This window comes from Heloderma suspectum, chromosome 16, assembly GCF_057233095.1.
Source record: "Heloderma suspectum isolate Gila_16-S chromosome 16, 16-S_ref, whole genome shotgun sequence".
NCBI classification, from domain to species: domain Eukaryota; kingdom Metazoa; phylum Chordata; class Lepidosauria; order Squamata; family Helodermatidae; genus Heloderma; species Heloderma suspectum.
In genome coordinates, this window is record NC_139473.1 from 1,773,482 (window position 1) to 1,788,645 (window position 15,164).

General features: G+C 49.9%; 1 protein-coding gene across 1 annotated transcript in view; it reads left to right on the forward strand.

The window, feature by feature from the left end:
* Nucleotides 1–15,164, forward strand: part of SUPT6H (SPT6 homolog, histone chaperone and transcription elongation factor) — a 41,568-nt gene that overhangs the window by 10,583 nt on the left and 15,821 nt on the right. Inside the window, exons 10-19 of the mRNA XM_084823284.1 lie at nt 1,002–1,091; nt 4,795–4,937; nt 5,831–5,982; nt 6,479–6,577; nt 7,910–8,039; nt 8,719–8,869; nt 9,737–9,891; nt 13,153–13,348; nt 14,362–14,501; nt 14,591–14,708. Of these exons, the coding sequence (XP_084679410.1) occupies nt 1,002–1,091; nt 4,795–4,937; nt 5,831–5,982; nt 6,479–6,577; nt 7,910–8,039; nt 8,719–8,869; nt 9,737–9,891; nt 13,153–13,348; nt 14,362–14,501; nt 14,591–14,708 (1,374 nt within the window). The remainder of the gene's footprint in view (nt 1–1,001; nt 1,092–4,794; nt 4,938–5,830; nt 5,983–6,478; nt 6,578–7,909; nt 8,040–8,718; nt 8,870–9,736; nt 9,892–13,152; nt 13,349–14,361; nt 14,502–14,590; nt 14,709–15,164) is intronic.

A 15,164-nucleotide genomic window follows, 5' to 3' on the forward strand; every position in this document is an offset into this window, starting at 1 on the left:
TTTTGGAGTTTGGTATTGGGTGGAATATTAGGAAAAGGGAGGAAGAGAGAGAAGGAAATAGAAGATGATGCAAAGATTTACCTCTCCTTATCTGCTGATTTGTGGAGTGATGGGAAGCTCTGTTGAGTTCCTTCTCTGGGAAAAATGGGCAGGAAGAGGGGAGGAAAGGGGGGATTGCTCTTCTGAGCAGAAAGTATGGAAGGAGTCCTCTTTCCTTCTCTCCCTCCTTGCTCATTCTGTGATTGTGGGTTGCTGTTTTTACCCCTTTTCTCTCAGGTTGTAGTAATCAGAGTAAAACAAAACAAGTCTTTTTTCCAAGATTACTGAGGATGTTGGAAAATGGATTTTTAGGTGTCAGACATTAAGGGAAGAAAGAAGACAATGGGATTATCTTTCTTTCCTGATGTGAGGAAAAGATGGGAGTTGATGGGTGCATGTTACTGGCTTTCACAGGTCCAGGTGAACAAGATGGGGGGTGGGGGTGGTGATGGTCTTAAGCAAAGGTGACAAAAGAGTCATGTAGGCATGCTTGCTTATACAATACTGGGTTTTCTGGGTCTTACAGCTTTAAAAGGCATTGAATAAAATACTTTAATGGTGAGGGCTTCTGTAGTTGTTGCCCTGAGGCAAGATCTGAAATTTGCAAGTGTTAACTGAGGAATTAAGGCAATTGGAACGGCAGTGGCTGGCCAGAAAGTGTATGCAAGTAGTCTGCATTTCTTCTTGAGTTGTGCAAGGCCTTAACATCCAATGGGACCTGTTTGTCTGCCCTTCTCCAAGACCAAAAAACCGTAGTCCTCATCCAGATACAAGGATACAATTCCAGATCAGCAGAATTTGGGGGTACTTCGTAACTCTGGGCATTATGGGAGTTGTAGGCCCATGACTCTGGAGGACACCAGGTTGGGCAGGGCTGATCGAGGGGGGTGCCCTGAACAGGGACGTGCCCCCCTGCGACCCTGGCCTCTTGTGCTGATGCTGCTTTCTGATTTTGGGCTCAGGTCCCCTTCATCGCCTTCTACAGGAAGGAGTACGTGGAGCCGGAGCTGCACATCAACGACCTGTGGCGGGTCTGGCAGTGGGACGAGAAGGTGAGCGCCCTCCCCCCGCCCTCGCCGCTTGAGGCCAGGGTTGTGCTGGGAGTGGCTTCATTCCGGCAAACCCATCGCTTTTTTCCACCTGGAGAAGAGCCAATGGAAAGAGGAAGCGGTCGTACGGACTCGGAGCATATGCAGAAGATGAGATTCAGTTAGGATCCGGGTTTGAATAGCAAGCCGTTTCGTGTTGACTCCGAGGCAGTGCTGCCTCTTGGAAATCCAGAGCGCCTTGTGTCTCCCCGTTGACTATTGCGGGGAAATTTCTGGTGGGGAGCTGGGGAGCTCATCCCCATCCAAGGGGGCACGTTTTTTGGAGGTGCAGGCTTTTTTTCACGCTACACAGGCCAAGGGAGACATCAGTGACCTGGTTCACACCTAGCACCAATTCGTGAGTTGTCTAACCCGGTTTCATAAGCAACCCAGGAACACCCCGTGCCTGCTTGCAGCTGCCCTGACTAACTGGGTTTAACCCCGAGTTAGTCATAATGTGCAAACTAGTCCAATGCCCCTGTTGGTTTGCATACTATTACTTCATTAGTAGTTAAAATATTTCTTCGCCACCTTTCAGGATAGAGCCCCTCCCATGGGGGGCAGGGCGAGCCTGCAGCCCCAGTAATGGCTGGAGTATGGGAGAAGCCCACCCCCACAGGGCCCCTTGGGCTAACAGCTGCCGCAGGGTGCACGTTGGTTCTTTTTTTTTTAAATATGTTTTTATTTATTTTTATAAATGAAATAATACCAAAATTACCAACAAACTAATCAATACTTCAGTTTCTCAACAGTACAATATTCTGATGAAGACACCACAATAACAAAGAGAGAAGAAAAAAAAGGGAAAAGGGAGGAGGAAAGGAAGTGACGAAAAAAGAAAAATTCCTTCCCTCTCCCTCTCCCTCCCCCTTAAAGAACTGAGTTTAAACTCCAATACCCCCCAGCCTCCGATGCCATTCTATTTTAAAAACTATATCTATAACCTTAACAATCTTACAGTTTAATAAACAACCTTACATTTCTATGTCATCAGTCTTATATCAAAGAAACAGGTCTACAATTCATTCCCAAAAGCCTATATTATTAGTAATTTTATTTATTTTTATTTATATATATATATATATATATATATATATATAAAAAAAATAAAACTTAATATAAACCTTCAACCATCAGTAATATATTTTAGACTAGATATATTATCTATTTTAAAATAAATATAAAGAAAAGCAAGGAAAAAAGATGAAAGAGTAAACCAATATAAATATAATCATTTATCTTCTGAATTAGCCTGGATCATGTAGACTAAACACAAACAGTTAACAAAGCTTGTTTAAAGATTCCAGTTCATGGGGCTGTAACAGAATTCTCAAGCATTTTTACGTTAAACCATGCCTCCGCCATTTCATGATCTAGAAACTTCTTCATCTGACCTTCAGACACAATACAAAGTGTAGCAGGATATTTTAAGTAATATTGTAAGTTCATTTGTTTTGCCATATTCTTTGCTTTGATAAATTGCCTTCTTTTATTCACCACCTCTTTGATGTAGTCTGGAAATAACATTTACTTATTGCATTTATACCCCACCTTTTTTCCTCTTGCAAGGAACCCAAGGCAGCTTACATTATCCTCCTCGTCTCCATTTTATCCTCACAACAACAACCCTGTGAGGTGGATTGGGCTGAGAGTCTGTGACTGGCCCAAAGTCACCCAGTGAGCTTCCATGGCCGAGTGGGGACTAGAACCCGGATCTCCCAGCTCCTAGTCCAACACTCTTGCCACTACCACATAACTTTATCTTGTTTCCAGGAAAGGCTTCCAGCCTCCCTTGCTAAACACAGGATATAATTCTTTGTGGAGACTTTTGCAAATTGAGCTATGATCGTGTAATCAGTCCCTTTAGCATTTGGCACACGAAATGCCTGCTCAATATCAAGTAAATAATCAGATGGAATAGGGAGAGTATCTCATGCAAAAGTTTATCCACAAAAATAGGCAATTTTACATCATTAGGCAGATTTTTAATCCCAATAATACGTACATGGATCTTTTCGTGAAGGTCTCCAGTTGAGAGAGTCTATCAGACGTATTTTTAAAATAAGTTTGTGTCGTAGTTTCATTTCCTGCCACTTGGTCTTCAAGCTCATTAATTTTCATCTCCATTTTTTGCCATGACGCATTAATTAAATCTACAGCTCCTTGCAGGGCAGTGATGGAATTTTGGATTAAATCCATCCAGCCTTTTGACTTGGTTCTGTAAATTGCAAAGATAAAGTCTTTATCAGCGTAAATAATTCCCCTATATCTTCTGTTTTTGACACTTTTGACACAGAGGATGTGGGGGGAGTAGATGCCAGCTCCTTTCTTCTCCTCGACCCAGACATGTTTCTCTCAAACAGGTCTTACAGGTCCTCAGATGTTCTCACATATTGTTAATGTTTCTTAAATCATCCCCCAGAGGTTGTTGATATTTCTTAAAGCATATATTATTATGGAACACATCAGCCCTGTTTTCTCCTATAAAATAGGAGTCTTAGTACAACTTTTTGCATTGGTAAAGCTCTGGGAAGATAATCCTGGAATCCGGCCCCCCCACTATCTCGTGGGGGTTACTTTTCTCCAAGATGTTGTCCAGGGCTACTGCCTTGCCCCCCCCCCCTTTCAATTCCAGGGGGGAGATGAAAAGGTTTCTCAGCCTTTTAAAAAACTGTTTGAGAAAGCTCCCACAGAGACCCGTGGGAAGCTGCCAGAGCGACATAGGTCCCAGCTGGAAGTCCGATGCACGTTGGTTCTCAGCACTAGCAAGGACTGCTCTAGGGGTGGGTATATTGGGGCAGTTGTCAAAGCACCAAAACTGTCCGAAGCGTCCAGACCAGCCCACTTCACTTTGGACCACTTCAGGAAAGACCCACTGTACTATGGAAGAGATCAGCTACCTCAGAAGTTTGGCCCAGTTTGGTACTCTGGTTCCGTCCGAAGTAAATGCAGAGCTCTGGTGTGGGTTCCTTTTTTTTTTTTAATCAGTAAAAAGTCCTTTGTGCTTCCGAGCTGCTTGTTAATGGGAATTTTATCTGAGAAGGTCCTACCCATCCATTGTATCGCTTCTCCTAGAAATAGAGCAGAAGAGAATTCTGGGACATCCTCCCAGCATTTCGCCAACTATCCTCCTTGCACGGGGGGAAAAGGCGAATGCTCTCCCATATCAGCCTTCCCCAACCTGGTGTCCTCCAGATGTGTTGGACTACAACTCCCAGCACCCCCCAGCCAACCATGCTGGCTGGGGCATGCTGGGAGCTGTAGTCCAAGACATCTGAATGCCACCAGGTTTATCCTATATCCATCCTCCCCGTGAACATTTTAACAACCCAGAGCAGATCTTGGGGAAATGTTTCCTCGTACCCTGCCAGCTATCCAAGCCCTTGAAGCTTATGCTCTACCATCTTGTGGGCATGGTCCTGAGGACTGCCCAGGTCCTTCTCCCTTATCCACCCCACTGGCAGCGCAGAGTGATCTCTGCAGCCAGGAGGAGCCTGGCTCGTTGGAAATGAGCGCCCCGTGTCTCTGGGCCTCGCCCTCTTGCGTAGCTTTGCCTCTCGCTGCCCCCTGGGGTTTTCTTGCGTCAGCAATGGGCTTAGAAGAGGAAGTGGTGGAGGAGAAAGAAGGGCCTGGATAACAGTTTGTCCTCTTTGTCGCCTTGTTCCAGTGGACCCAGCTGAAGATCCGTAAGCAGAACTTGACCCGGCTCTTTGAGAAGATGCAGGCCTACCAGTACGAGCAGATCTCAGCTGATCCGGACAAGCCTCTGGCTGATGGGATACGTGCCCTGGACACCACTGACATGGAGAGGTACCATCTCCCCTCAGGCCTGGGCTGTCCGATGCTTTGCCCCGCCCTCAGTGTATAAGGAGAACCTTTGCTCCTCCTCCCTCCGTTCCCCTGTCCGTGTGTGTCCCTTTCCCTGAAATCCTTACATCTTTGAAGAACTCTCAAGGTCTCCCTTCTTAGAGTTGTCCCTGAATTAAGCATAACCTTTGGGCCTTCAGCCTTCCTTGATCAGCTGAAGTCGAGCAGACTAGGCCTGTCCTTGCTTTGTCTTCGAACTCGCTCTGGCCCTGGCTGGGATGTCCAACGTGGCCCCCATGAACACCGCTCTTGGTGCCCAAGAGAGCCCCCTGGGCCCCCCTGGTGCCCAGCCCCCTCCTGGTTTTTATTTTATTAAGATTGTTTTTAAAACATTTGGGAGGAGGCTGGCATGCTGCAAAGCAAAGTGCTGCTCTCCAGAACCATCTTCACTTGGGTTCAAGAGAGGGGTTTTGTATGTTGGTGCTCAGACCCCCGCCTCTGCCTTGTCCTTCAGTTCTTGGGTACATTACTTTTCTTTTAGTCTCACCGCTTTGCCTTATAGGAAATGGCTGTTTTCTGATGGGCCATGCCTACCGTGGCAGCCATTTTGTGACTGGGCAGGCCCCACCCCCACGGCAGCCATTTTGTGACTGGGCAGGCCCCACCCCCCCACAGCAGCCATTTTGTGAGAGCCCTGCAACACTCAACATTCCAGATGCTATTCCTGACCCAAAAAGGTTGGGCACCCCTGGGCTTATGGGGCTTGCTGGTCATCCATCCATCCTTATAGCTGTTGGTTGTTCCCCAAACGGCAGAGCGCATCTCTCCGCCACAGTTCTGGGCAGTCGAGCGAGATCTGTTTGTCGCACGCTCACCTCGTGCTGCTTTCTTGGCAGGCTGAAGGATGTGCAGTCCATGGACGAGCTGAAAGATGTGTACAACCACTTCTTGCTGTACTACGGCCGAGACATCCCCAAGATGCAGAACGCGGCCAAAGCCAGCCGCAAGAAGCACAAGCACACCCGTGAGGATGGCGAGGAGGCCGAAGGTCCGGCTCCCCTCTCGCGACCCATCGGCTGCGCGGTCTCCAAGGCACCCTCCTCCCTGCCCCAGCATCCTTGCCTTTGCCCCTCCGAGATGGCACAGGCTGCGCTGGCTCTCTCCGGAGCCTGGTTTTTCTGCAAGCGGCGCGTGTGTTGCTCCACCTCCCCGCGCCGGCCCCTGTGGGTCAGCACTGAAATTGGACCCCCGGAGGCTGGTGTGGGACGTCACGCCCTTGCCCTCAGTTTCCACTTTCTTTCTCCGCTCTTCTCCCTCCTCCTTCACTGAGGAGATCATAGCATCACACTCATGCAGGCTTCCCTCTCTAGGTCATACCAGAAAGATGAAATGTTCAGTCTTTCTCTGGTGGATTCCCCGAGGAGGAGGGTGCAAGTGGAGACCTGTCCTCATCCCTTGGGGTGTTTTTGTTTTAGCGAGCCCTGCCTCTTCGCCCTTCCCTGTTGCAGCTGGTTTGGCCAACTCTCTCTCCTTCGCTTTTCCAGGAGAGGGAGAGGATGCAGAGGACGAAGAGCAGAAGGGGCCAGAACTCAAGCAGGCATCCCGCCGGGACATGTATACCATCTGCCAAGCGGCCGGCTTAGGTAATCGTGGCTTCTGTGCTGACTTTGCCCCTGTGAGATCTCTGCAGTGAGTCTGGCCACATTACTGGAGGCAGAGGCTGTGAGACAGTGTGGACGTGGCACCTCTCCAGTACATTTCCACTTCAGAAGTTTTAGCAGGCCATGTTGAGGTCATGCTGAGGGCTGGGAAGGATTGCCTAGTGACTGTGACTCTTCGCTGTTGCCTGTAGCAAGTTATGTGCGGTAGGTTTTTTATACTGCTGTGGTCAAGGAAATCCAGATTCTGTGCTGCAAGGAACTATACTGTGCTACCTGTATAAAAGAGAGAGAGATGGAACTTCTGTTCAATTTTATTTTACATAATTGAGCCCTCGGGGGTTATTTTTTTTTAACTGGCACGCACAATTCTGGATTTACTTATAACCTGCCTTTCCACCAAAAACAATTTTGCTCAAGGAGGCTAATGATAAAAAGACCAAAATTAAAACAAAGTCTGGTTTTGTTAGTCATGTAGAATGGCAAGGAGCAAAGCAGGGCACAGACGCCCTGTCTTGAGGCCCTGATAACCTTGTTCAGCTCCCACCAGCCTCTGAAACTGGAGTGGGCCTTGCCTGCGTGCTTTAAAGTAGATCTTTGCACCCCTAAGGACTAGGGTTTGCATGACTGAGGGCTGACTTTTTAAGATGGAAGTGGAGATGCTTGGAGTACGAGGGTGTGCTGCACCCAGTGCCGCCTTCTAGGCTTCCACAGCATTGCAGGCCACAACATAACCTGGGCTGGAGAAATCAGGAGCCCTTAGCTCTGTAGCTTCCTTAGAGGGGCGTGCCTTGTCACTTATAGAACCTTCCGACCTTTGGAAATGTGTTGATTTTATAAAGAACGGCATATTCTACCTTTCTAGGCAAATGCTGATGCAAAGTGGCTGAGAAACGTGTTTAACACAATTTTTCCGTTACCGCTCAGAGAGCTCCGACTATTGGGTGGTATAGAAATGTAATAAATAAGTAAATTTCTGAGAGGCAATCAGGTAAAAACAACAGTGGGAAAACATTGCAAGCTGCTGAGGAGATCTGTTTGGGCCTTAGCCAAAAAAAGACCGCTGGAGCACTCCTGTTTTCGAACACCACTTTGAAAGGAACCGGTAGACCTGCCTTCCCCAATTTGGCCTTCCAGATGTGTTGGGCTGCATCTCCCAGTCAGCTATGCTGGCTGTGGAATGCTGGGAGTTGTAGTCCCAACACATCTGGAGGGCGCCAGGTTGAGGAAGGCTGCTGTGATGCAACCGAGGATTCTCCAAGCCTCTGCTTCCTCCTTACATGTGCCCCCTGCTTAGCTCTGTGCCCTGTTCCCTAGATGGTCTCGCAAAGAAGTTTGGGCTGACACCGGAGCAGTTTGGCGAGAATCTGCGCGACAGTTACCAGCGCCACGAGACTGAGCAGTTCCCGGCAGAGCCATTGGAGCTGGCGAAGGACTACGTGTGCAGGTAACGCTAGAGTTCTGCCTCACCCCCCATGGCAAAGGTCCGTCAGGTGCTCTTGTTTTGATTTCTTTTTGGGCAGAAGCCGAGAGCTCCCTAGCCCAGCCCGTTTTTAATCTTTCCTTTTCCTGCTGCTTTAGCCGGAGTTGTATTTTAGATGGTTGCTTTTAGCTTATAAGTCGTGGTTTTTTATCTGTGTTTTCTACTGATGCATGCTCTTTTGTCTTTACACTGTGATGAAATTGCTTTGAGTGCTCTGTGAGCAGAAGTGCGAGATATAAATGGTAATTGGCCAGGGGCTTCCCGCTATAGACCAGGGGTTCAGAACCGCAGGCTTGGGAGACGACTTTGGCCCACCTGGGGTCCCAGTCCAACCCTCTGGGTTTCCCAGAGGGCCTCCCCTGCCCAACCACTGATGGTTGGGTGGTATTCCAGCTTTGCACTTCTCCCCCCATTCTAAAACCTTGAAATGTCTCTCCTAAGGCATACTTACTGGCAGTAAGAGTGCTAAGCTACAAGAGGCTGGAATTTGGGGGGCTTTGGCCCCACCCCTTTTGCCTTTGTGTCCCCACACCACTGGACTGTGGCCCCTGGGAGCTTCTCAACAGAATCTGTCCCTTGGGCTGAAAGAGGTGCCACACCCCTACTGTCTGTATTCAACCGGCTGTGCCGCCTTCCCTTGCAGCCAGTTCCCCACCCCAGAGGCCGTACTGGAGGGGGCCTGCTACATGGTGGCCCTGCAGATCGCCCGTGAGCCCTTGGTCCGGCAGGTGCTGCGCCAGACCTTCCAGGAGCGGGCCAAGGTCAACGTCTCCCCGACCAAGAAGGGCAAGAAGGTGAGAACAGCCACGCTGGGGTGTTGGGTGGGCAGCGGCTGGAGCTGGAGGCGTCCCTGGCAGAGTGTAGGACATGGTGGCCGGACCAAGGGCTGGAATAAGCAGTGTGGCTCTTTCAGACAGGAAGTGGAGCTTCCAGGAAAGAATTCTGTATGGGGGGGCGGAGGGTATTAACACACTGAGGACTGGTGGAGTGTAGCGGCTGCTGTCGGACCAGGACGACACCTTGGTCCTCTCTGTCTGTCTCTTTCTCTCAGCCTAACCTACCTCACTGGATGGTTGTGAGAATAAAAGGGGGGTGGGGTGGCGGATACTATGTACGCAGACTTGAGCTCCTTGGAGGAAAAGTGAGCTATCAGTATAAAAAGTCACCGTGAGGCAGGAGGGCAGCTCCAGTACAAACCACAAAACAGAGGTGGGGAGTTTAATGTTCGCCAGAAGACTTTTCAGTCAGTGATGAGCAGAGGTTTCCGTCAGGGCGGAAGACCCACTCAACTGAACAAGGGGAGGCTTCCTCTCGAACTGTGTCAGGCCCAGAAACAAAGCTTCCTGGAGTTCTTTCATAACTGAGCGCTCTCTCAGCACTCTGGGGTTCGCTGCTGTTTTTCTGGGCATTCCCACAACCCTGAGACTAACTGTGCGTCATTCTGCCTGGAGCTGAGCACCCTTTGACAGGTGTGGGCATCTGGAGGGAGGCACCTGGGCTGGTGTGGGATTTGGGAGGGGCAGGTGTCTTGGGAGACGCCTGATTGGGAGCTCTGGGGCCCTCTAAACAGCGTCGGTAGCTACGAGCCAGCCTCTGCCTTGGGAGGGGGGGGTCGCTCCTAAGTGGCTGTCTTCTTCTGCCCCCCCCCCCCCCAACGGTAGGATGTGGACGAGGCCCATTGCGCCTACTCTTTCAAGTACCTGAAGAATAAGCCGGTCAAGGAGCTCCGGGATGACCAGTTCCTGAAGATCTCCCTGGCCAGAGACGAAGGCCTCCTCACCATAGACATCTGCATCGACATGAAGGGTGTGGAGGGGTGAGTCTCCTCCTGAAAAGGGTCCCTGTTTCTGAGGGGTCGGCTTGATGTGGGACAAAGCTGGCCAGCGCCACAGCCCCCCAGGCAGCCTGTCGTGTGTCAGGGCATAGAAGAATACCTGGAGAGAGACCTCTCTTCCCCCTCCACCTTCCCCCCCCCACCTTCCCTCCCCCACCTTCCCCCCCCCCACCTTCCCCCTGCCAGAGCGTTAGGGACAGAGCTTTTGAGGCCTGGCCCCGCGGTTGTGCAACTTGCTCCCGAAAGAGATACAGCCAAGCCCCCCTCCCCCAGCCTTCAAGTGGGATTGGGAGACCTTTTTATTTCAGCGGCCCTTCCATATATAACTAGGCTGGGCTCCTGGATTTTCATAGAATCATAGAATAGTAGGGTTGGAAGGGGCCCACAAGGCCATCGAGTCCAACCCCCTGCTCAATGCAGGAATCCAAGTCAGAGGATCCCTGACAGGTGGCTGTCCAGCCTCATCTTGAAGGCCTCCAGTGTGGGAGAGCCCACCACCGCCCCAGGTAATTGGTTCCATTGTCGTATTGCTCTTACAGTCAGGACGTTTTTCCTGATGTTCAGCCGGAATCTGGCTTCCTGTCACTTGAGCCCATTATTCCGTGTCCTGCACTCTGGGATGATCAAGAAGAGATCCTGGCCTTCTTCTCTGTGACAACCTTTCAAGGACTTGAAGAGTGCTATCATATCTCCCCTCAGTCTTCTCTTCTCAAGGCTAAACATGCCCAGTTCTTTCAGTCTCTCTTCATAGGGCTTTGTTTCCAGTCCCCTGATCATCTTTGTTGCCCTCCTCTGAACCCTCCCCAGCTTGTCTGCATCCTTCTTAAAGTGTGGTGCCCAGAACTGGACACAGTACTCCAGATGAGGCCTAACCAGTGCTGAGTAGAGGGGAACTAGTACTTCCCGGGATTTGGAAGCGATGCTTCTATGAATGCAGCCCAAAATAGCATTTGCCTTTTTTGCAGCCACATCACACTGTTGGCTCATATTCAGCTTGTGATGGACAACAATTCCAAGATCCTTCTCGCTTGTAGTGTGGTTGAGCCACGTATCCCCCATCTTGTAAGTGTGCATTTGGTTTCTTTTTCCTAGGTGCAGAACTTGGCATTTGTCCCTATTCAATGTCATTCTGTTGTTTTCTGCCCAGCGCTCCAGTCTATCCAGATCACTTTGAATTTTGTTTCTGTCTTCCAAAGTATTAGCTATCCCGCCCAATTTTGTGTCATCTGCAAATTGGATCAGCATTCCCTGCACCTCCTCCTCCAAGTCATTAATAACAATGTTGAAGAGCACTGGGCCCAGGACTGAGCCCTGCGGTACCCCACTCGTGACCTCTCCCCAGTTTGAGAAGGTCCCATTGATGAGCACTCTTTGAGTCCGATTCTGTAGCCAGCTGTGGATCCACCGGATCGTTGTTTCATCTAGCCCACTTTGAGCTAGTTTGCTCATCAGGATCTCATGGGGCACTTTGTCGAAAGCTTTGCTGAAGTCGAGGTATATGATGTCTACAGCATTCCCACGGTCTACAAGTGAGGTGACATGATCAAAAAATGAGATCAGATTTGTCTGGCAGGACTTGTTTTTGACAAATCCATGTTGGCTTCGAGTAATCACTGCATTGTTTTCTAGGTGCTTCCAGAGGGATTGCTTTATCATCTGCTCCAGAATATTCCCTGGGATTGATGTCAGACTGACTGGTCTGTAGTTCCCAGGTTCCTCCTTTTTACCCTTTTTGAAGATAGGGACAACGTTAGCCCTCCTCCAGTCATCTGGCACTTCCCCCGTCCTCCATGATTTCTCAAAAAGAATAGACAGCGGTTCTGAGAGTTCTTCTGCCAGTTCCTTTATGACTCTAGGATGCAGTTCATCTGGCCCTGGAGATTTGAACTCATTCAAAGTAATGAGGTGTTCCTTGACCATATGCCTGTCGATCTCAAGCTGCAATCCTGCCCCTTCAGCCTGTACTTCGCCTTTGTCAGGGGGGTCATAGACCCTCTTTTGGGAGAAGACTGAGCCAAAGTAGGAATTGAGCACCTCTGCCTTTTCTTTGTCATCTGTTATCGTTTTGCCATCCTTATTTAATAGCTGAACCACCATTTCTTTCTTCTGCCTTTTACTATGCACGTAGCTGAAGAAAGCCTTTTTGTTGTTTTTCGCATCCCTTGCTAACCTCAGCTCATTCTCAGCTTTAGCCTTCCTGACGCCATCCCTGCAATTCTGTGCTATCTGCCTGTACTCTTCCTTTGTTACTTGGCCTTCTTTCCACTTCCTAGATGTGTCCTTTTTTGTTTTCAGGTCATCCCTAAGCTTTTTGTGAAGCCACAGTGGCTGCTTCTGTTGTCTTCCACCTTTTCTTCTTGTTGGAATTGCTTGTGATTGTGCCTTGAGAATTTCCTTTTTTAAAAGCTCCCACCCATCTTGGACTCCTTTTCTCGCTAGCATCGCTTGCCATGGGACCTTACTGATCATTGTTCTGAGTTGATTAAAATCAGCTTTCCTCAAATCCAGGCTAAGCGTTGGACTACACTTGGCTTTTGCTTCCCTTAGAACCAAGAACTCAAGTACAACATGGTCGCTTTCCCCCAGAGTTCCTGTAACTGCTACTGTATCCACTAAGTCATCTCTGTTGGTTAGGATCAAGTCAAGGATAGCCGATCCTCTAGTTCCTTCCTCTACTTTCTGTAGGAGGAAGTGATCCGCCACACAAGTCAGGCATTTCCTGGAGGGGCCATGTTTTGCAGAATTTGTCTCCCAACAAATATCGGGGAAATTGAAGTCCCCCATTACTACTACATCATGCTTCCTTAAAACACTGGCTATTTGCTTTTCAAAAGTTTCATCCTTGTCTTCTCCTTGATTGGGTGGCCGGTAGTAGACTCCGACCACCAGGTTCCTTTTATTCTTTGCTCCATTTATTTCAACCCAGATGCTCTCGATGGGGCTACCAAGTGGTAAATACTGTACCACTGTATTTCTTTTACTGTTTAATGATCTGTTGGGCTGATCTTAATCATACTGATACGATTGTTTTATGGGGCCTTGTAAGCTCACTTGTAAAGATTTTTAGCTGGAAAAGCTCAGGACATAAATATTTTGAATGCAAACACACGTGGCTCGGCGCAAAAGGTCTCCCAAGGCGGGCACGCTGGCTGCCTGGGGCGCTGAGCGGCGGGGTTACCCTTCCCTGGAAACGCCTTCCCCCACCTCCGAGCGGTCGGCCTGACCTGCATCCCTCCCTTTCAGCTACGGCACCGACCAAACCTATTTCGAGGAGATCAAGCAGTTCTACTATCGCGACGAGTTCAGCCATCAGGTGCAGGAGTGGAACCGGCAGCGCACCCTGGCCATCGAGCGGGCCCTCAACCAGTTCCTCTACGCCCAGATGGCCAAGGAGCTGAAGAACAAGCTCTTGGTGGAAGCCAAGGAATTTGTCATCAAGGTGAGGACAGCGCCTCCGCCCTGCCCTTGCCACGTGTGCCCTGGGCTTTGCCGGGTTGTTCTTGGAGAGGAGTAGAGGTGGTCAGCCGGCCTTCCCCAACCTGGTATGCCCTCCAGATGTTTTGGACTTCCACTCCCAGCACTCCCAGCCAGCATAGGCAACAGTCAGGAATGCTGGGAGTTGTCCAAAACATTTGGCGGGCAGCAGACTGGGGGAGACTGCGATGGGCCGCGCGGGAGTCAGTACAAGCCTAGCCCAGGTGGTGGTTTGTGAGTGAAGGAGGCTCAGGGAACGTGCCCTTGGCCTGTACATGGCAGCCCTTCCTGGCGTGACCTGGGATAAGGCAGCGTTATTGCGGGGTTGCATCATTTGACCTCCCCCTTTCATTGCTAAGCCAGAGTTCTGGTAAATGAGATGGCAGAACTGGGCCAGTGGAGCAGGAGAGAAGAGCAGGAGGTGGGGAGAGCCATCTCCCCTTCGGTACCTTTTAGTCTTGCCCTCAGCTATCTGTCCCTGTTGACTGTGCCCTTTTCCCCTTCTCTCTGCCAAAAGGGTTTTTGAAAAACCCGACTCTGGGATGCAGAATGCCATTGTGCAAAGCAGACATGTGCAGATTGATTTGCTTTTGCACAGTGCCCATTGCAGCGTTTAGCCCCAGGGAATAAGGCCTCAGCACTGTTTTATTTTATATCTTTATTTAGAAGTATTTGTATCCCGCTCCTCAGCCAAAAAAGGCTTCCCACGCAGCTTACAACCAATCAGTAAAAAAAGAGTCCCTGCCCATAGGCTGACAGTCTAAAAAGACATGACACGAAAGGAAAAAGGGAAGAAAAGGGAAAGGGCAATGACTGACTAGTCTTTCAGCAGGGCTGGGACAGTGGCCCGCGGCCAGGCTCACCTGCCCCACCAGCAGCTGTCTTGTCCATCCCCTCCTCGCCATGCAGGCCGCCTTGTTCTGCGCAGGGGGAGTGACGCTCTCTCGGACTCTCCCCCCTGCCCTTCTCTCCCGCCAGTCTTGCAGCCGGAAGCTGTACAACTGGCTCAAGGTGGCGCCCTACCGCCCGGACCAGCAGGTGGAAGAAGACGACGACTTCATGGATGAACACCAGGGCAAAGGCATCCGGGTGCTGGGCATCGCCTTCTCCTCGGCCAGGTATGCAGGCGGCTCTTCAGCAGTGCCGCTGGTTTCAAAGCGCCCTTCCGGGTCTGTCCCGTTCCAATGGAAGGCTCTTCCTTTCGCAGAGACCACCCTGTCTTTTGTGCCCTGGTGAATGGGGAAGGCGAGGTCACGGACTTCCTGCGTCTGCCGCATTTCACCAAACGGAGGAACGCCTGGCGGGAGGAGGAGAGGGAGAAGAAGGTGAGTATGGAGGGGCCTGGGGTTGAGGAGGAGACGGTCCTAGGGATCCCGGGGAGGGAAACTGGCCCCAGTCAGGGGCACGCTCTCCCTTCTGCTTGTAGAGGCTTCAAGTGTTAATTTGGTCCTCTTTACCTTCAGAACCTACACCAATTAGGCAATTCCCAGTGGGTAACCAAGCTGAGTTCAAACAAACAGACCAACCCGTACACTAAAATCCACTCAATGCTTTATTTAACAGACTTACAAAAATTAAGTTGTTTTTTCGGTGATTGCATTATTGACAGCAAAAGAGAAAGTAACACAAACATAAGATTAACTACAAGAATTGCAATAAGCAAAGTTGGCACTGCAAATATGCTGGGCAAAATCACACATTCTGACGTTCCGAAGTCGCAGCTGGTAAATGAACTGGATGTTAATGTCACACCTCCCCTGAGGGGGTCGTGTTCTGTTTTT